This window comes from Oryza brachyantha, chromosome 1 (assembly GCF_000231095.2).
Source record: "Oryza brachyantha chromosome 1, ObraRS2, whole genome shotgun sequence".
NCBI lineage: Eukaryota > Viridiplantae > Streptophyta > Magnoliopsida > Poales > Poaceae > Oryza > Oryza brachyantha.
Genome location: NC_023163.2, coordinates 6,792,666 through 6,814,329, shown reverse-complemented (window position 1 = coordinate 6,814,329; position 21,664 = coordinate 6,792,666). Strand labels below are relative to the sequence as shown.

At 41.9% G+C, this 21,664-nt stretch overlaps 2 protein-coding genes and 1 non-coding gene across 3 annotated transcripts; 2 read left to right on the top strand and 1 right to left on the bottom strand.

The window, feature by feature from the left end:
- Positions 1-5,710: 5,710 nt before the first annotated feature.
- Positions 5,711-5,849, top strand: LOC121053335. The gene has a single exon (XR_005811018.1). It is a non-coding gene; the product is annotated as a small nucleolar RNA Z247 (small nucleolar RNA).
- Positions 5,850-11,866: 6,017 nt separating this feature from the next.
- Positions 11,867-16,924, bottom strand: LOC102718605 (transcription factor Pur-alpha 1). The gene is made up of 5 exons (XM_006645669.2): positions 16,497-16,924; positions 16,334-16,381; positions 12,945-13,097; positions 12,617-12,859; positions 11,867-12,284 (listed from the first exon to the last, which is right to left on the bottom strand). Exons 1-5 carry the CDS (start codon positions 16,833-16,835, stop codon positions 12,132-12,134), a joined length of 936 nt encoding a protein of 311 aa, XP_006645732.2. The 5' UTR covers positions 16,836-16,924; the 3' UTR covers positions 11,867-12,131.
- Positions 16,925-19,724: 2,800 nt separating this feature from the next.
- On the top strand, positions 19,725-20,633 carry LOC121056270. The gene has a single exon (XM_040529940.1). It carries the CDS (start codon positions 19,725-19,727, stop codon positions 20,631-20,633), a length of 909 nt encoding a protein of 302 aa, XP_040385874.1.
- Positions 20,634-21,664: the final 1,031 nt, after the last annotated feature.

Here is a 21,664-nt window from a genome sequence, read left to right as displayed (position 1 = left end):
ACAAAGAAGAGAAGATAATGAGTCACTCCTCATGTAAGGGATAACCTCTATCCAATCTTTAAGGAAAAAAGAGAAACTAAAAGAGTCGATTATTGACTAATCAATAGTTAAAATTAGTATAGTAGAGATAGTGTAGAGATGATGTGTTGTATGAGTTACCTCTTAATTAATAAATTGATTACGTGGATAAAGTTATAAAACTTGTTCTACTGGCTAGAGAGGAGGCATGCAAGTGATTGACATCTGGAGCCTTTACACTGAAATTAAGTCATTGGCATGCATGGAGGTATAGAAGAGCAGAGCCATATCTCAATGGCTTTTCACTGTCTAAACAGTACTCCTCTATTTCAAGATAAATATATATATATATATATATATATATATATATATTTTTTATTTCGTTAGAACCAGAGTTTGACTAAAAACTAATTTATTAATTAGATTGTTTATGAAACAAAATCGATACTATTAGATTTATATTTGAAAGTAGATTCGTAGTATTATACATTTATATCACATAAATAATATACTAATAGTAATCTTTGATTAAATTATTTTTCTAATGAAATAAAATAGGTTCTATATTTCAAAACGGAGGAAGTATTGCAGAGGATTGGTATGCGGGATACAATAACCTAACAAATAACACCATACCCGACACAAATTTCAATTTATATAGAAACAATTCAGCCTATATAGTGCCCAGAATAGGGTAAGTATTCTATCGACATTTACTTCTCTCTAATCTCAACCAGTCCTTAAACAAAAACGGAGACATTTAAAGTGCAGTTTGTCTTCAATTATTGCCGAGTCTAATCAATCATTAACTACAAAGTTATGTGCTTTACCAAAACCGGTTAGAGTACTCCTACAAGGACAAATCCAACCTTGATATATGATGGTCTGTTACAATTTGACATCCAAATTAGTATAATGGCAGTTTCTAAATCATCACTAATGAAGCAACGTCAGTAATAAATAATCATTTTTACTGATCGGATGTCAATCAAATAAATATCTTGCAAATGAGCATCCTAATCTTACCTTGATGAGGAAGAAAACAAACCAGTATCACAATAAAAAGAACAAAAATATGTAGACGGCAAACATCTAAGAATAATTTTGGTTGCGGTTTTTACGTGCATACTTCGTAAACCGTTAAACGGTGTGTATTTTTTTGCATATTATATATATATAAGTTCACCATCCCATAATTATAATTTTAGAGTAGATTTTAATTTTGTATTTTTTAAGCCCCAACTGTGTTGTATATTTAGAAGGGGGTTAATTCCACCATTTATATCAGTAAATAACTATAAAAATTTTTCATCTGGGAAATAATACAGCCTATACGGACATGTGCAACAAGGGAGGGATGCGCTTTTGCTGGACACATTCAATAATACACGCGCGCCGTCTTTCCCCGAGAATATATGGTGTCTATGTATCGCCCACGTATTATTGTTTGACAGTACCTGACTAATCAAGGTACACACCACCATATATATAAACATGTCATGGATGTGAACCGTAGTGAAGGCGCTCCTACTGCTATCTCGACAGCTTCATCTTCACCCTCACCTAGACCTGTTAATGAGTTAAATGAAAATAGATTAAATGGGTTGGATTTAATTTGAATTGTCTTTGGTTGGGTGTAAATGGATTGTTACTTTAAATGGATTGGATTGGGTTGGATTATAGAGACAGATGGATTGGTATGGACTGGGTTTGGTTAGGTGATTTTAGGTTTTAAATGGACTTAACCCGTGAATGGCAAATGGATCCTTTAATTAGGTAGCTAATGGATAAGAGAATAGACATACGTGTGACCCACATGTAGAAATTGATCAAAATTTACACAAAATTGCTCTTACACATAATAAATCATCCCACCAAATCTCATTCAAATTTGATAAATCTTTATAGTGTGAACGCGAGTTTTAAAAGTTTATGTCTGAGTTTATACATACTAAATGGGCGCATATATTCTACTAAAGTGGATTAGATCCATTTTAACTAAATAGTTTGGTACGGGTTGGACTAAAATTGAAGTTGGATTGGTTTGAATTGGATCCTAATGAAAAATAATTAGGATGGGTTGGTTTGGTAGACTAGTAAAGAGATGGATTGAAGTGAATTTGAATATCGATTGGCAGGCCTACCCTCACCCTCAACTATGTATCTCGACAGCCATGGCATGCATGGGACGCGCGAAACGCAAGAAACATGGAGTATTAATTGTCGATAGATGCTGATCATAACGTCGACGTCATGAATTAATGGCCATCGATGATTGGGTGGAATGTACGTGGATCCGTTACGAGATTCACCCGGCCAGCACGCACGTGTGTTCTTAACATTGAGGAGATCCATGGCCAGGCCAGGCCTCACGGCAAATTTCTTCCGGGAACTACTTGATCGATCTGGCACTTGAGCTAGCCTTGACCTTTCGATCTGCTCCATTTCATCAAAGTTTGGAGGTATGCTGACATTGCTTCTCGTCGGGCTCAGTATACACTGCTAGGCCTCCACCATCACCATCACCATCTTAGATAGCGGCAGTTTTTGGACGAGTATATATCCTCCTATGTAGGGGTCGGATGACTATAAGATCCACATATCAGCTGCTATGTTACGTTACGTCAGAGAATCTCGATCCAGCAGTTCCATGGTGGAGTACTCAATGCAGGCATTGGATTTGGAGGCGTGGTGATGACTGATGAAGCTAGCTCTTACAGTACAGTATAGTACAGTACAGCCCTGCCCATCACCTTCTCAAGCAAAGGCTAAAGCTGAAGTCGGAGCACTACACAGTTCCTTAATTGGTGAGTGCTATGTATGTAATCTCTTCGAACTACAAAATACCCCATGTTAAAGTGGTTGCGAAACCCAGCTGTGAGGTTTTATACTTGCTGCTATTAGCTTCCCTTATCTGGAATACTTGGAAGTTGCTTGCAGTATATGTGTTCAAATATAATTGGGTGACACATTGTGTGGTGGGTTGAGTTGAAATTCTGGCCACGATCTCATAGAAAGAGACCCGATCGCATGGTGCTCTTCGGATGCTAGCTATTCACAGCTGTGGAATGGGTTCTTGGTCAAATTGTTGTGGATGTGCCACTGATGGTTGTTCTGGTGGTAATGTCTTTTTACTGATAATCTCTGGAGATTTTTCCCGTCATGTGAATCTATTGGAGCATATGAGAAGAGTGGATTTTCACTGTGAACGGCTTGCCATATTCTGGTTCAGATTCTCTGTACTCTTGCAATGGGTTCTTCGGTTTGTTACTCCATCCATTTTAAGTTGTAAGTCATTTTGACTTCTATTAAAGTCAAACTATTTTAAATTTAATTAAATTTATAGATAAATATTAACATATACAACACCAAATTAGTTTTATTAAATCTATAATTAAATATATTTTCATAATATATACGTGTGTCTTGGGTTATAAATGATAAACTTAGTTAAACTAAGTCAAAATATTTATAATATGAAACAGATAGAGCGCTATTCAGCAGCCAACAAAGGAACAAGCTTCCCACTACATAATGCCACAATGGGAGGAATAATCATTGTGAGATCATAGCTGTTCGGGGCAGCTTTAGTGTTAGTGAACAGTGAACCTTCTAGCATACCTGATGCAATTGAAACGAGGCAAGTGGTGTTGCTGCCCAGCAGCATGCTTCTTAATTGTTCTTGTTCAGGAGGGCACTAGCAATCAAAGAAGGGATTTCCTAAATCACATATACAATTACAATTTGGTACAAATTGATCCACTGAGAATCTGAGATGTCTCTGTGCTGTTATGCCCAAGCTGTGCAAAGATCTCCCAGCAACAGCTTTGGATGAGTAGTACTACTGTTGTTGCTAGCACACTTTGTGAGTCAAATCAACTTTTCACCTGCTACATTAGGAGTTCAGGACTACTGAATTGCATGGAATTTTGCCACCTGCTATGGGACTCTGGAGCATGGTTAATCTTGAGCTAAGCAAAACTTTAGTGCCATATGACTGGAAGATGCGGTAGAAGAATTGTTTTACACTAATTTGTTTTGAACTAATGCTAGGCCTGAGCTACAATGAGGTATTGTGCTGGTCGTTGTGTCATGATTTTTTTTAAAAAAATATGATTTAAATAGAAAATTACAAAAATATATGTCGGATGAGAAAAAAAATTAAAAACAGGAACATATCAAACTTTGTGGGGTCGATAGGACCTAATTGGATAGAGGACTAACGTCCGAGCCGAACAACATGGTCATATCAAATTGAGTTACAACAGTTATGGGCCAGCTTGAACGCACCTAGTTCGACAGACTCTCTCCCTTCCAGACCTTCAAAAGCTGGTAGCTCAACTGAGTTGTTTTGCCACCTTGGAAGTCCCTATTATTGACAGGCCCAATATCAAACATACATGGCCTCTTATCGATCTGGACCAGTTCATATAATCCTATTTTTTATGATTTATATATTCAACCCTTATTTTTGTGATTTTTTGTTACTAATTTTTTATTTAAAAAACTGTCAATCGCATGGATTCTAGGAAGAAACACTGAACAGCATGTGAATCACTGCTTCAAAGCAGGTGGGGATTGATCTTGTTAACTTTGAGAGATGCCAATATGATCATCTCCTTTTCCTTGATTCCTCGTATACGATGTTTACAAACAAAAAATAATTTTTAAATAAAACTTTTATATAGATATTAAGGTTAAAAAATTTAAATTTGACTTTAAGCATAAGCACAAGAAAAAAACATAAGCAAAAATTTCACAAAACCGCCGATATTCACAAAACCACGTGGCCTTGGCCACCAGCGGCACCATGACGGGGGATCGAGGTTGGCCCTCTGATCCTTGAACGCTAGCAGCGCCAGCGTCGTATTGCCGCGGGCCGCCGGAGATGACGACGGAGACGCCGTCGTCGAGCACCAGCCTCATGATCAGCGTGTTAAACATGTAATACGCTTGCGTGTGTATACACGGCTTGGTTAGCTGGATAGATATGAGCAGTTAACGCTAGATAAAGTTTGTTGTAACAGAATAGGACCATATCTATCCAGCCACCAACGCAAATCCTTGTAACCCATGGCGATGGTTATTATCGCTAATATAAGATCAACAAAGGTGCGGCCCGAGAGGGTTGAACGCTTCTGAACCTCTGATGTTTGATATGGTATCAGAGCCTTTCCACTAAACAATCCCGATCCAATCTATGGCTAGTTCGTCCAAGATGACAGCCATCAATCCTTTCGGAGGAAACACAATCTCAGAGAAATTAGCCAAGAACAATTATGCGCTATGGAAAGCACAAGTTCTTGCATCGGTGCGAGGAGCTCGACTTGAAGGACATCTCACCGGCATGACGGCGACTCCGGCCATCACCATCTCTGTGCCAGGAGAGAAAGAAGGCGACAAGGCCACCAGGGCGGCAAATCCCGCCTATGATGAATGGGTGGCTACGGATCAGCAGATCCTAGGGCTCCTGCTGAGCACCCTGTCCAGGGATGTTCTGGCGCAGGTGGCCACATGCAGCACTGCAGCTGCTGCATGGAGCATGCTGGAGGAGATGTATACCTCCATGACAAGGGCACGCTTCATCAACACCCGGATTGCTCTCTCCACCACGAAAAAGGGCGATCTGTCTATCACCGAATATGTCGCCAAGATGAGGGCGCTCGGTGATGACATGACGGCGGCCGGCAAGGTCGTCGACGACGAAGATCTCATCTCCTACATCATTGCTGGCCTCGAAGATACATATGAGCCGATGATCTCTTCCATCGTTGGCAAGTCTGAGCCAATGTCTTTTGGGGAGGCTTTCTCTCAACTGCTCAGTTTTGAGCAGCGCAACAATCTCCGTCAGAACGACGACTCGTCAGCAAATCTGGCGAACCGAGGGTGCGGCACCAGCAATGGCAATGGAGGCCAACGCGGACGCGGCGGTAACAATCGTGGACGCGGCAACAATGGAGGCAACAACGGTGCCAATCGCGGCAGGGGTAGCCGCGGGCATGGCGGCTTCAATGGAGGTCGTCAAGGAGGCGTTGACACCAGGCCCAAGTGTCAGCTATGTTACAAGCGAGGACATACGGTAATCAACTGTTGGTATCGCTATGATGAGGACTTTGTTCCAGATGAGAAATATGCAGGTTCTCCCACCTCCTACGGTACTGATTCCAACTGGTATGTGGATACCGGGACGACTAATCACGTAACTGGAGAGTTGGAGAAGCTCACCGTTCGTGATCGCTACAAAGGAAATGATCAAGTGCACACTGCTAGTGGTGCAGGTATGGAAATTAGCCATATTGGTCACTCTATTGTTAAAACCCCCAGTCGTGACATTCATTTACGTAATATTTTGCATGTTTCTAAGGCTAACAAAAATTTAGTTTCTGCTCAACGCCTTGTTTCTGATAACTCTGCCTTTATGGAACTGTATTCTAAATATTTCAATCTTAAGAATCTGGCCACGAAGAAACTTCTGCTTAGGGGGCCTTGCCGTGGTCGTCTCTACGCTCTTCCATCTACACCGCCTCATGCACACTCAACCAAAGAAGTTTATGTAGACTCCAAGCCATCCTTTGAACGGTGGCACAGTCGTCTCGGTCATCCCTCCTCTCCTATTGTAGAGAAGGTTATTAGTAATAATAATCTCCCATGTTTAGTTGAGTCTAATAAACAGTCTGTGTGTGATGCTTGTCAAAAGGCAAAGAGTCACCAGTTACCTTATTCTATATCGTCTAGTATATCTAGTCATCCTTTAGAACTTATTTATTCTGATGTCTGGGGTCCTGCTCCCACTTCTGTTGGGGGCAAACATTATTATGTGAGTTTCATTGATGATTTTAGCAAGTTTATTTGGATTTATTTAATTAAATCTAGATCTAAAGTTATCCAAAGGTTTCATGAGTTTGAAGCTCTTGTTGAACGATTGTTTAACAGAAAAATCATAGCAATGCAATCTGATTGGGAAGGAGAATATGAAAAACTTAATTTCTTCTTTACAAAAATAGGTATTACCCATCATGTGTCTTGTCCCCACACTCACCAGCAAAATGGCTCAGTTGAAAGAAAACATAAACATATTGTAGAAGTGGGACTTGCTCTCCTTGCCCATTCGTCTATGCCATTAAAATATTGGGATGAGGCTTTTATTTCTGCTGTTTACCTCATTAATCGTACTCCTAGCAGACTCTTGAAATTTGCAACACTTTTGGAACGTTTGTTTAAACAAACAGCTGACTATAAGCTTCTTCGTGTCTTTGGGTGTGCATGTTGGCCTCATCTCAGACCGTATAATGCTCGCAAATTACAGTTTTGCTCGAAACAATGTATTTTTTAGGATACAGTCCTTTGCATAAAGGGTTCAAATGTCTAGACCCCTCCACTGGTCACATTTACATCTCTCGTGATGTAATTTTTGATGAGAATATTTTTCCCTTTGCTTCCTTCCATCCCAATGCCGGAGCAAAATTGCGTTCTGACATTTTATCCTTGCCATCCCATCTTGATATTCCTATAATTCCTGGGGTGCAACAAATGAGTACCACTGTGGCTAATGTTCCTATTAATTCTGCTAATCAATTTTCTGGAGATATGCTGCCTTCACAGGAAAAATCGGTGGCACTAAATGATGACACAGCTGCTGCAGCTACACCAGCAGATGCCACACGTGATCCCCCTCCAGCCTCTCCTGACGCAGCGACAGATGGCTCTCCCATGGCTGCCACGTCACCGTCGCAAGGACGTTCTCCCCCTCTCCAGTGCCAGCTCTCTTTTGATCGCGTGCGTGTCGATTTCTCACCGGCGCACTCACCCGTGAGCATGCAGTCTTCAGCCACGTCTCCTGATGCATCCATTGACACAGCGGTGCCATCCACGTCTCCTGATGCTACTGATGCAGGGGAGGCAGCGACACAGCAGCAACAATAGGTAACATCTAGACCGGCCACGCGGTTACAGAGTGGTATCCGTAAGGAGAAAATCTATATGGATGGTACGGTTAAATATAAAACTACCTTCCTTACTGTTACTGGAGAGCCTGAAAATTTAGATGATACTTTAAAAGATGATAATTGGAAAAAGGCTATGGATGTAGAGTTTATGGCTTTACAAAATAATAAGACTTGGCATTTAGCTCCACCTCAGAAGGGTAGAAATGTTATAGACTGTAAGTGGGTATATAAAATTAAAAGGAAACAAGATGGGAGCCTAGACAGATATAAAGCTCGTCTAGTTGTAAAAGGATTTAAGAAAAGATATGGCATAGATTATGAAGATACTTTTAGTCTTGTTGTTAAAGCTGCTACAATCAGGATCATTCTTTCTGTTGCTGTTTCTAAAGGATGGTGTATGAGACAGCTAGATGTTCAGAATGATTTCCTTCGTGGAGTTCGAGTTTATATGAAACAACCTCCAGGTTATAAAAACAGCTCTTTTCCAGGGTATGTGTGTAAGCTTGATAAAGCACTGTATGGTTTAAAGCAAGCACCTAGAGCTTGATACTCTAGGCTTAGTAAAAAGCTATATGCTTTAGGATTCCAAGGGTCCAAGGCTGATACTTCGTTGTTCTTTTATAACAAAGGAGATTTGATTATATTTGTACTCATTTATGTTGATGACATTATTATCACCAGTTCTAGACAGGAAGCTATTCCAGCCTTACTTAAAGACCTACAAAAGGAGTTTGCTCTGATGGACCTTGGAGATCTTCATTACTTTCTTGGTGTTGAGGTAACCAAAGTGCGTAGTGGTATAATTCTCACTCAAGATAAATATGTCAATGATTTGTTGAGAAGGGTAAATATGTTTGATTGCAAACCAGTTAGTACACCTCTATCTACAAGTGAGAAATTATCTATAAATGAAGGAGATCCATTAGGACAAAATGATGCCACGCATTATAGGAGTGTAGTTGATGCTTTACAGTATTTAACATTAACTAGGCCTGATATTGCTTTTCCTATGAATAAGGTCTGTCAATTTTTACATGCTCCAACCACACATCACCGGGCAGCTGTTAAGAGAATTTTAAGATATTTGAAACAGTGTACTAGACTTGGACTTAAATTAAGTCTAAGTCTATGTTGGTAAGTGGTTATTCAGATGCAGACTGGGCTGGTTCCCTAGATGACAGGAGATCTACAGGAGGTTTTGCAATATTTTTAGGAGATAACCTTGTGTCATGAAGTGCACAAAAACAAGCTACTGTTTCTAGATCTAGTACAGAATCAGAATATAAAGCAGAGATTATGTGGGTACAAACTTTATTGACAGAATTACAAATCGAGGGTCCTTCCATGGCAAAATTATGGTGTGATAACTTAGGAGCCAAGTATCTTTCGGCTAATCCGGTTTTTCATGCTAGAACTAAACATATAGAGGTTGATTATCATTTTGTTCGAGAAAGAGTTTCAAGGAAATTATTGGAGATTGAGTTTGTGCCTACAGGAGATCAAGTTGCAAATGGCTTTACAAAGGCTTTGCCGGTTCGACAGTTAGAAAATTTTAAGTAGAATCTTAACTTAGGAAAATTATGATTGAGGGAGGGTGTTAAACATGTAATATGCTTGCGTGTGTATACACGGCTTGGTTAGCTGGATAGATATGAGCAGTTAACGCTAGATAAAGTTTGTTGTAACAGAATAAGACTATATCTATCCAGCCACCAACGCAAATCCTTGTAACCCATGGCGATGGTTATTAACGCTAATATAAGATCAACAAAGGTGCGGCCCGAGAGGGTTGAACGCTTCTGAACCTCTGATGTTTGATACGGCGATCTTCTCCTTGTCGCGGCGCTCCTCCGGCCGCCACCGTCCGTCATGGGCTGCAGCCTCGGCCTGAGCCTGTGGACGTGCGCCATTGCGAGAGGGAGAGCGGAGCGTGAAGAATAAGCCGCCGCACGCCCGTCGCTTCTTCGGCGACGGCGCGGAGGTCGGTGTGGCATGCAGGGCGTCGATCGAGGGAAGCCATCGACGTCGTGGCCGGGGCGACGTCCTTGAGCTACCTCGCATGCATGCGGAGCCAGTCGCGGATGGCGGCGTCGGCGAGGAGCGGCCTCTGAGATCGGTCCTGAAGGCCCCGACGACGCTCGAGGCCGGAGGTACTTCCGCCATGGCTGATCTGCTCGCCCTCTCTAGGCTTCGTTTCTGCCTCGCTAGCAGGCACGGTGGACACGAGTTATAAGTAGCAACGTTATTACGTAATGGGAATCACCTATCACTAAGACATTTAACACTAATACCCTTCGCAAAAAAAATTCTTAGAGAAAGGTATTTTTATCAACTTAGCCACTCAAATAACCAATATAAAATTTATGATCCTATGAAAATTTGAACCCAGAACCTTGGTTGTTATTTAGGTCACTGTAACCGCTAGGCTACGTGCACTTTCATAGCCTTTCACAAATACCAATAGAAAATTGCTTTTATCTATATGTATTGGCACTGTTGCATTTGAAAAATGACCCAATGACATATGAGGAGAGAAAAGGGGCCCAATGAGAAGAGGGTGGGCTTGACTCACAAACAATAGGTACATACCAAATGGTTCCTGCTGCCAGCGACATCCAAACTCTAGCAAGTTTTCTTTTATATTAGAATTTAGAAGGTTGAAGGTGGTAGAAGAGGGTAGGGCATGGGTTTAGAAAGATAGCCAATGGCAACCAATGAGGCGATACTATACCACCGAAGCCACATTGTTGGCGAAGAATGGTGGATTAAATTGACAGTAGTGTCATGGGTTTTACAAGTAGTTAGAAATGGAATGGAAGGTTGCATATCTAATGAAGGACAACTAGAGATACAGGGTGAGGTGAGAGCACATCACTATTGCCCAGGTTTAACATAAAGCTAGCATAGTGGACGTTCGGATTCTCTGTAGTAAATGCAGAGCAGCACTGTTTATATGAGGAGAACAGTACATCGAAGACATGGACAGCGCAGACAAAACTATAGAGATAGTAACCCAAAGCACTGTTTGCTAATGTAGCAATAAATCTTGGCCGTCCGTTTTGATCCAACGGTTGAGAGGTATACCAAATGCACCATACTGCAGTGAATCTCGTTCCGCCTATTGGAGCTAATATAGATGTCGATAAGGTGAAAATAGGAGTGGGGAGAAGCACGACGATAACGCATGTGGTATGCGTTACATAGGAAGTAGGTTGACGAGTGGCTCAACAACACAAATCTTAGCATGATCTATACGGTCAATAAAAAAATATAGAATTCCTTTCTGTGAAGTAGTATCAACTACTAAACTGCTGCCGATGAATTTTTTACTTGATTTTTGCTTGGAGTTTATTTTTTATAGCAAACTACAATACCACTACTTGCGAAACTAGACACATGAAGGTGTTTTTCTAGTTTATAATCTTATTATGCAAGTTTTTCCGATGCATAAATTCACGATACCAAATTTTAATTGAAGCTCGTATTTATGAAAATCAACTATTATGTATATCAAAAACACCATTAAAATGGTTCAAGTCTTGTCCAGTTATAAAGGTTGCAAGGTAAAGAGACTAGTTTTGTGGTTCAATGTGAGAAATAGATTGGAGCAAAGTTAAGCATTCAACTTTGCCACGGCCCATTTAGCTGCTTTGCTTGCTGTCCATGGCCATGTTTTCATCATATGTTCACAGGCTCAGTTCGCGGACCAAATAACCAAAAACTTTCCGATGTGCCTGATGGCCCTGATCAGGCATAATTCATGGGAAAATAGGAGGGAGAATTTCAGAAATGTCACAGAAACCTCAAGTAATCACAGTTAACTAATTACTCTAACGAGTGACATGCAGAAATGGTATAAAATGCAATGCAGAAATGGAGCTAGCTCAACCAGGGACATGGTGCATGCTAACAACGCTAATCACCAGCTTATACCACCCCCACGAACAATATACTGCTTATTATTCCTCGACAAGAAAAGTCCCAAACAAATCAATCCTCACCACTGAATTCAGAAAAAGAAAGAAAGAAAGAAAGAAAAAAGAGAAATAACATTATTATCCCCACCAGATGAATTAATACTGCGTGATCTGCACAGCCACACACCACATGACAAACCTAGAGGAGGCATAACAGCAGTAACGGCCATGGTTAAGCACTCAAGCTAAATCATCTCTGACTGGACTCCACTGTGCGCACATTCGCGCCCGTCATCCCTTCCAGCCTGTCCTTCATTATATCTACAAAGTGGCCAACCATTTCATGGAATTGCTTCAAACCAGAAAGTGGCAAGATTATCGACGACCGATCAGCTCCAGCCACCTGCAATTTGATAACTAGTAAGAACAAAGCCCATGGATTTTTAAATGTTTGGGAGAAGAGATAAAGAGCACAAAGGGGTGTCTAAGATGGCTGAGATTTTAGGATTGAAGGATTATGTGATTTTTGTGATAGCTATTTGAGGGTATAAACAACTAAATTAACAACTATAAAGTGATAATATTGTTTTAGAAAGGTCAGATGAGAAACATTTATATAGTTTTTTTTTTTTGCACGAAACACACTGTTTAGGAGTTTGAAAACCGTGACCGCAAAAATCCAAAATCCAAAATTGGAGTAGAACACAGCCAAAGTTATGGACAATTGTAGGATACCTCAGAAATTCTCAAGTAATGACCCCTGTTGTTACTGCCCAGGTCAAAGAAGAACCTCTTTTGATCTGCCCTTATGACCTTAGACATGCCCATGCCACTAATTTCTTCCTGAGGAGGCAGATCAACCAGGCGTTCAACATCTACCTCTGGTCCAGAAGCAGATTGGCTTCCATGTCCAGCTATAAACCCAGCACCGACATCATCCGAAAGTCCAGGAAGGCGCTCTGGAGGTTCCAAGTGTTGCTGCACAATACAATTGCAAGAACTTAATGATGATCCCATCTGAAACTTCATAAATATGTCATACAAATGTTTAAACTATTTGTACCTGATTAGGATGGTTTGGTAGAACATAAAGTCGGGAAGCCTCATTATTTATTTCCAACAATACATTCCTGAATGCTTCCCAACCTTCTTCACCAGAACTACCAGCTGGAACAATTATCGTACTTCGGTTTCTATTGACAGATGCCTCTGAAACCTAAAGGAAAAAATAGGTCAGATGATGAAATATAGACATTTAACTTTTCAAGGTTAATTTTAATCATGAAACACTGAAATGTAGCACCCAACAGCATTTAGCATATATGAAGTTAATATGGTGATGCTTAATTGGGAATTGTTTTATCACAACCACAGCAGGTTCTAAATGCAGAGTTTGGAATGTAAATAAAGAGTACAGGGAAATTAATTATGGATAAAAATTACAATACTAAAAGTAATGTGATTTCTGACTATGTTACATTATTTTTAATCTGGAGACCATATATTTGCTCCTACAGAGTATCTCAACATCATAATTGCTTCCACATTATAACTTGGCAAACACAAAATAGAATACAATCTGTCGATATTGGGCCACTTCGTGTAGGCAATGCATTACACACACATAATAATCTTCTTGTTAAGTGATACATGTAACATGTTCAGATATTTAAATCAGAAGTCGTTCAGGTTGAGATTTGAAGGCTCATCATGGCATGATATATATTTGCAATGTGCCTCTTTTTTTCTTTTGCTGCAAACATAGCTCTGATTACACCCTTACCCTTTGGAGTCATTTATCTGATTTCATATTCTTGTTCAATTTAAAATTATCAGACCATAAAAGGATATGTTTAGTTCAAAGTTTTCAAGTTGTCTAGTCAACTCTAGTCGCCATGGAACCGACCAGGTGATTATTCGCGATTAGTCATCAACCAGACTGACTAGTCGACTATGGTCGGTCCTGGTTGTCCATATAGTCGTCCATTATATTTCAGGACATATACATAATATATAATATATATTCCTATATTTAGTTATATATATAGTTATATATACTATATCATGGTCAGTTGGTGGCTTACTTGTAAACACTGATTTCCTTGGTCCCATGGTCAATATCCTTGTCCCATGGTCAATATTCTTGGTGTCTTGCTGCTGCTGAATCTGAAATAATACCGAGGCAGCAGCAGCAGCACCTGATGCAGTCGAGGAGGCAGTAGCATTTACATGCAGGTCAGGCATGATCACTTCAACATTTGCATGGCGCAATTCCATGTCACCATCGTCAGAGGAGCTCATCTTCGTCAGCCCCTTGGATGCAAAGGGGCAGCACTGGCAGGAGCTTCACCAAGAGGCCAGAGAAGCGGAGGATGAGAGGAGGACGCAGCCACCGGTGCAGAGGAACAAGCGCAGCCGCCAGTAGAAAATATAGCGAATAGGAGGCAGGCATGCGATGGGTTAAGTCCTGAGCAACGGGCAGTAAATTGATAACCCTAATGGGCCATACTTCTAGGCCAACTGCTCATCTCGCAGCCCAAGTAAGTAGGCCTGTCTGGGAAGCAACCTGGACTTGGTCGTCCACCCTCTAGTCGGACGACTAATCATGGCCAGTCGATGACTAGTCGGACGACCAAGGTTCTAGTTGAGCTAATCGAGCCAGTCCCTGATCGAGGTCAGATCACCGATAAGGACGACTAATCGGACAACTTGAAAACATTTCTTCAGTTCCTCAAATATATTGCTCAAATTGTCCATCGTGCTAACTGATAAAGACACAAGCATCAGAGATATCACAATTCAAACTCAGAGTATGCAAGTGACAATACAGGAATTTGAAATATTCCACTACACAAGGACAAACATCATCTTAAGAAACAAATCGACATCTTAATCACATTGTCCACATACAACACAAACTAGCGGCAGTATATCCAGAGTAAATAATCAAACCAACAGAATAGCACACATAGCTCAGTTGGCAGAGAGCTGACAAGCAATCTTGCCAACCTTCATTTGAGCCCTGCTTGGCGCAGGTGCTCACCGAACTCCCCATTAATTCTAGACAGGAATATGTCGCTTCTATCTTAACCCTTAGTATCTTACGAATAGTCAAATCAACATGGGCATTGACCAATCACACTCTTTTACTTCTCCCACTTTTGAACCACAAGTGCCCAACCTGGATTTTTTTTTTTTTGAACAGCCAACCTGGATAATTATGACTAGTTCAGCACTCTGAAAATGTCAATGTCATATTAAAGCTATAGCTCATTAATTACATGACATTGGCTGTCATCAACAAAAGATCAGGCAATTAAGAAACTTGAAAAATGTTACATGCAGAATGTTCCACAAAATACAAATGCAACTGCAACTGCAATTTGTCAACATAACCACAAAAACAAAAACTATTCTGCAATGATTGCATTTCTATCAAGGACTCCAAACCAATTATATGTACTACTCTCTCCAGTAAAACAACGCTTGAAGTTTGACTTTTCCCACAGTTTCAAGGTGTGAATTTAACCAGAACTTTTATAGGATGTTTATACAATTTAATAACTTCATGGGATTACGAAAGCACATCTCAAAGCAAAACATAACATTTTTATGTTTTATTTACAAATAAACAAGTTAAAAGTCATTGATGGTCAAAGCTCTAAAAGTTTGATTGGATCTTGTCCAAAATATCAAGTTTTGTTTGCCCAGCAACAAAATGTCAAGTCTTTATGACTGGAGTGGTGGGAGTAGTCTTATGAGGATATGAAGTATTTATGACCAGAGGGGATAGTCATTATTGAGGACATGAGCAAACCCACAGCACCACATTTGCAATTACTAGTTACCATGCAAAAATTGGTACACTTAACGAACAACAATGCTCTGCACAATGGACTAATGACATGATATGTTGTTTTCACCCAGTTGACACTGGCTTTGTTAGTAGCTGGCAGTAAGAACCAGATAAAAGTGAAATTGCCAGATCAGGGGAAACAAAACTCTGAGGAAGACAGAATCACTAAAGGGGAAAGTCCCATTTTTGTTGTCCAACTCTGAACTCTGTTCCTCCCTAAAATCCTTTTCAAGACCCGGAGCACCTCCCTTAACCATAGGCCTTGGCAAGGAAAAAAAAATTGGTGGCAGTGTGACACTGCCAGGTGGGTCTACGCTCCGCAAATCAATGACAGAAAATCGATAGGTTGTACCTATGTTTACTCGGCATGCCTTTTTATGACATGGAAGCTGAGTACCTTTTTTGATCATACAAAAAGCTGAAGTCAACTATTCCCTTGCTAAATTTACACGCCTAGTTTCCTGACCTAGCTAATCAATTCCACTGCTCACCCATGAAGTTTGCTACACAAATTTGGCATGTTTTTCCCTATTAAACGCAAACATAAACATAAATTTCACTGGTGACAGACACAGAGACAATGCCAAGTCAGTCACCTTGAGGAAGCGGCCTCTCTTGTTCTCCCCAATATCGAAATAGAACACCTGCGCGGCGCAACCAAAATCGAAATCAGCACCAGCGGGGGCAAACAAAAAAAAAAGGCGGAATCGGGCACGGTCGTGGAGGAAAAAAAAAAGAAAAAGAAAAAGCTGCGGCGACCTTGGTGTCGAGGCGGAGCTCCTTGCTGAAGGCGTCGCGCTCGTCGGTGCGGATGTAGTAGTCGAAGAGGTCGAGGAACCAGGCGACCCCCGCGACGGGGACGATGATGGTGGAGCGCGTGGCCGACGTCTTCTCGGAGATCTTGAGGTACCTCCCCCGCGGGTTCTCCTTCAGATCGAAGTAGAACAGCTTGTGCTCGAACTGCAGCGTCTTGCTGACGAGCTCCACGTCTCCCCCTCCTCCACCCCCAACCCCAACCCCACCGCCGCCAACCCCGACCCCTCCGGGCCCCGCCATGACGCCTCCCCCTACCCCGCCGCCGCCTCCCCCGCCGTCCATGGCCACCGCCGCCGCCGTGAACTAGGGTTTTGAGCTAGGGTTTGGGTTTAAACTGTCTCTCTCTCGCTCGAGCCGAGAGGGGGAAGGCGATGTGAGGTTGGGAATTGGGATAGATCTCGCGGGTGGCGTTTACCCCGCGAAGGCCGCGTTACCGTCTCCGGATTCCGCCACGTCACTGACGGGTGGGGCCTGGATGGCGTGGGGCCCGGGAGTCGGTGGGTGGGGTAGGGAGTTTGGTGGGCGGCTCGGGGGCGGGGGGCGCCCGTGCGCTCTGCGGGATGCTGACGGCGCGGGTGGTGACGTGGCGGGGCGTGATTGGTCGCACCATGACGCTGACATAACCGGAAAGGGTAAGGTCTGTACTAGGAGTACAGTGTGCTGCTACGGAGTTGAAATGTTGAATGTTACCACGACATCTCACTGAGACTCCATTTTCATCTTCCTTAGTTTGTTTTAAAATATTTTATTTATTAAGTAATTGTTGTATTAGATTTTTAATTTAAGTTATCTGAGTATTCTAACATAAACCTAAAACATGACATAGGATTAAAAAATAGTAAGGTGTAAGAAGAAAGCGATGGGAGAGAATGAACAACACCTCTCAGGTAAGAGACAGTATGTGGCCGCGTTCGGCCCACCGGTAAGTTAACTTACCTCTTTCGTTTTTCACGCGCATATTTCCCGAACCGCTAAATGATGTATTTTTTGCAAAAATTTTATATAGGAAAGTTGTTTTAAAAAATCATATTAATTTATTTTATATTTTTAAAAAAATTAATGATTAATTAATCATGTACTAATCTATTACTACGTTTTCCGTACCGGATAAGTTAACTTATCCACACCTCTCACGAATGCGACCTGTATATATTCTCTAAGAGAAATTGAAACAGTATAATAGCTAATTATTTGTTAAAATTAATATAATGAGTCACTTCTTAAATAATTGAGTTGCTTACAGGATCAACATTAGATATGACATTCACCCCTCTTATAAATTTGCTCTTAGTAATTTATAGGATAAATGCATTGAAATTTTAAAAGTAAGGAATAAATGCACTTAGATTGTGAATGATATTTAGTATTTGTGGTTTGTATTGATTTTATGAAGTAGACTAAAAATAAAGTTTGTTTTGGAATGGAGAGAGTACTCCGTAGGGTTGACATCCTAGAGTAAAATGGTAAATTGGCCGTAATTTACCATTTTACATGGGGTGTTAAGAATTAAAATTGGTGTAAGCTAATTCTCCTTATTGCTTTGCCAAACATTTGTAATTTGTGCTTGAATCCTACTGGATTATCACTACTCAACCCTAGAATGGAATGGCAGTGTTTTTTTCCGTAGCCATGCATAAAGGGGAGTATGCAAGATTTAAGACATGTTTGGTATTTGGTTACTCAACATTCTTTCAATGTATCGTCAGAGTTCTCCATCAAACTTTTTAAGTTGCTTGGGGATATTATGCTTCTAAAATATTAGTGATACCATATAATAGTTCCTATGGATATCATATACTTAACGCTCATTTTAAAACAACGTTTTCTAGGCAAAGTTTATTTGTTTTGCCCCTATTATTGTTGGTTGAATGAGTTCACTGTTCTCAACTGTGAAGTCATATGCAAAAACATGTGCCTTGCTTACCTGAGTCGTTAGGAGTTGGAATTAGGGAAAGTTAATTAGATTATTGTGGGGGTGGAGTGACCATTTTCCTAACATTAAATTGAATAGATTTTTTTGCATATAGGGAAGAACACTAAAATTTGACAAGCATGACATAGCCAAGGATACCGTGGAGCCGAAATGGCTAATATTTTTAGTGGTCGATTAGTTTGTATAGATGTCGATGACTATCTTTAATGGAGGTGACAATAGTGAAGGTTGGGCAGCCGCCTAACCTACGCTAGAGATGGCTCCACCATTGTTTGGTGACCAAAGGTATACTCAACTTCTTAGTGCCAAGTCAATGTGTAACAACACTTGAATAGTGATAAGGGGAGTGTTGACGCAAAATTTGTATGCTTTCCTACGAAATCACGCTAGCACATTTGAAGGCCCAGGAGATCTGCCTAACTTCACTGCAGATCGTATCAAATATAGGTTTAGGATGTGCCGGTCAATTTTGATATATACAATTGACAAAGAGAATAACAAGTTTATGTGCCATCAACAAAATTTACTCAAAAATCAAATTAGACATGAGTAGAGATAAAATGAATAACCAAAAACAATGGGAAGGGCACCAGGATGACTTTGCTCACACACATCATCCAACCCGAATCATACACACCTACGAATAATGGATATCAATAATATAAACCTCTCGATTTTTTGGGCATGTTAGAAAAATACAAACTTAATTTAATTTTGATAACAAAATTTATCCGATTTTATCGGTTTTCGTCGGTTTTCCAACTCTTTCTTTCCCCAAATCCAGAGGTACTACTCTCGAATTTTTTTTGATTCGTTATTATCAGTTTTGTGAACTGATCGACTGCGCGACACACGTACTTCCTCTTTTTCATAATATAGGAGTTTTTAGCCTTGTCTAGATTCATATGAATGCTAATAGATCTAGACATATATATAAATTATACACATTCATCAATTAATAAATTTAAATAAGGCTAGAAAGTGTCGCAAGATGGATGATACTCCATCCGATTTGTATCGTACGTACGTACGTTACGTTACGTTGGGCTCCCTCACGTGATCCCAATTGCTGCGCCACCACCTCGCTCTTCCGCTACATCCATCCATGCATGGCGTCACGTCACATTCACTCGATCCGTTTTAAACACCATCACGAGCGCGCCCACCTCGCCGCTAAATAGCTTTCCTCGTAGGAGCAGCTCATCCTCATCTCGGTCGATCGCCTAGCTGCTACCGTCATGCGCCGCCGCGGCATACGCAGCTTCTGCCATGGCGTCGACTCCACGTCCACCATGCAGCGGCGCCGGCTGGTCGGCGCCGACGACGCGTCGTCGTCGTTCCTCACCGTGCCGCCGTCGTCGACGTCGGGTCAGTCCGTCGGCGTGGCCGAGGAGAGCGGCGGCGAGCCGGCCGTCACGCTGGAGCAGATGATCCTGCAGCTGGACCTGGAGGAGGCGGAGGCGGCGGCGGCGAGGAGGAAGGAGCGGCAGCAGCAGCAGCCGCGGCGCGCGTCGTGCGTGAACAGCTCCGACCGCGTGCTCCGCTCGGCGAGGGACGCGCTCAGCCAGTACCCGCGCTTCTCCCTCGACGGCCGCGACGCCATGTACCGGGCTTCCTTCAGCGACTGCTACGACGGCATGGGCCTCGCCTCCTCCTCCGGCGCCGGCGGCGGAAGCGGCCACCGGAGGGCGTCGGTGTGCTGCGCCGCCGGGGACGGGAACGGGTACGAGATGGACCTGGAGCGGACGCTGCGGATGCCGGCCACGGTGGCCGGCGAGAGCGTGGTGTGGTGCAAGCCCGGCGTAGTGGCCAAGCTCATGGGCCTGGACGCCGTGCCGGTGCCGGTCAGGGGAGCAGTAGCGCAGCGGAGGGGCGCCGCCGGCGGGAGGAGGAAGACGAGCGGGCCACCGCCGCCGGCTTCCGCTATCACCGGCGGAAGGAAGCGGAGGGTGAGGAGGACGGGGAGGGAGGAGGAGGAGGGGCTCCCGGAGCTGGAGAAGGAGAGGCTCTTCATGGCGCTGCATGGCTATGACGTGGCAGGCTTGGGCGCGTGCCACGCTGGCGACCTTCACCCCAGCGTGGGGCCCAACGTCAGTGGGATGGGCAGGGGCGGGGAAGATGGCTGGGGATTTCGATTTCCTCTCTGAAATTAGTGCAATAATTAAATTACTTAATGCGTTTGTGAATCTTTTTTTTTGTAGCATATATAGCAAGTGGCTATAGATACATATTGCCTAGTATATGTTAGTTCTCACATGAAACTAATTTCATGTAAAATCGTCTGCATTACTAGCGAACAGCTCCATGTTTTAAAAAGAGCTAAAGTGATGGTATGTATTTACTGTTGGGTTTTGCTTATCTTTATATGATTTAATTATCTGCCTTTTAGTTTTAACTTAGCTTTTTATACTTATTTGTAAGCTTGCTATCTGTCTATAAATGTTTGATTCCCACGCATTGTTTCCGTGCAATAGATATCCGTGCAACAAAATTCACCGAACCTAAACAAATGAAATGAAGTTAGTGAAAATTCAAATCCCATACTGTTTCCTTTATAGGATATACATGGGCTGCCCATATATATTCTTTGTGTTTTTCGAGCTTATTATCTGAGAAAGGGCACGTAGTCTGGTGACTACAGTAACCTCGTTGCCTCATAGATCATGACTTCAAATCTCAAGAGAAATCAATTTTAGATTTATCCAGTTGGATATAGAGGCCGAGTAAAAAATATCTTCTCTAAAAAAAATTGCATATGACTTGGCCTATGGAAGTCTATTATAAACCGTATAAATTGCATATCTTCTCTAAAAAATATCTTCTTTGTATTACATTTTACTATGAACCACGTGCAAATCAACATTTTCTCATTGGACCATCTAAATTAATTTGCGAGATGTTTCACTTTGTGGGCAGTTCTTCTCTCCCTCTCACCGTATGCAGAAAAAACCACCACCACAAGTGAAGCGGGCCACCATCGGCGCCGTGCTCACGCGTGCTTAAACCGGTTCGCACGTGAGTGTGACAGGAAAGTGCAAGAAAAAGACAGAAAAGCTCCCCATTGCCACGAGTAAGCCTGCTAATGGACTGTAATCCAATCTAAATCCATTTTAATCCATCTCTTTACAAAACAGTCTACTAAACCAATCCAACTTTTATTTTAGTCCAATCTATACAA

Bases quoted from the DNA above. Each gene is read 5' to 3' on its own strand.
- LOC121056270 (XM_040529940.1), top strand. From the start codon at position 19,725: ATGCGCCGCCGCGGCATACGCAGCTTCTGCCATGGCGTCGACTCCACG.
- LOC102718605 (XM_006645669.2), bottom strand. From the start codon at position 16,835: ATGGACGGCGGGGGAGGCGGCGGCGGGGTAGGGGGAGGCGTCATGGCG. The intron at 16,382-16,496 runs GTCGCCGCAGCT...TGCGCCGCGCAG, and splicing joins AGCTCCGCCTCGACACCAAG to GTGTTCTATTTCGATATTGG. The intron at 12,860-12,944 runs GTACAAATAGTT...TGTATTGTGCAG, and splicing joins TACCAAACCATCCTAATCAG to CAACACTTGGAACCTCCAGA.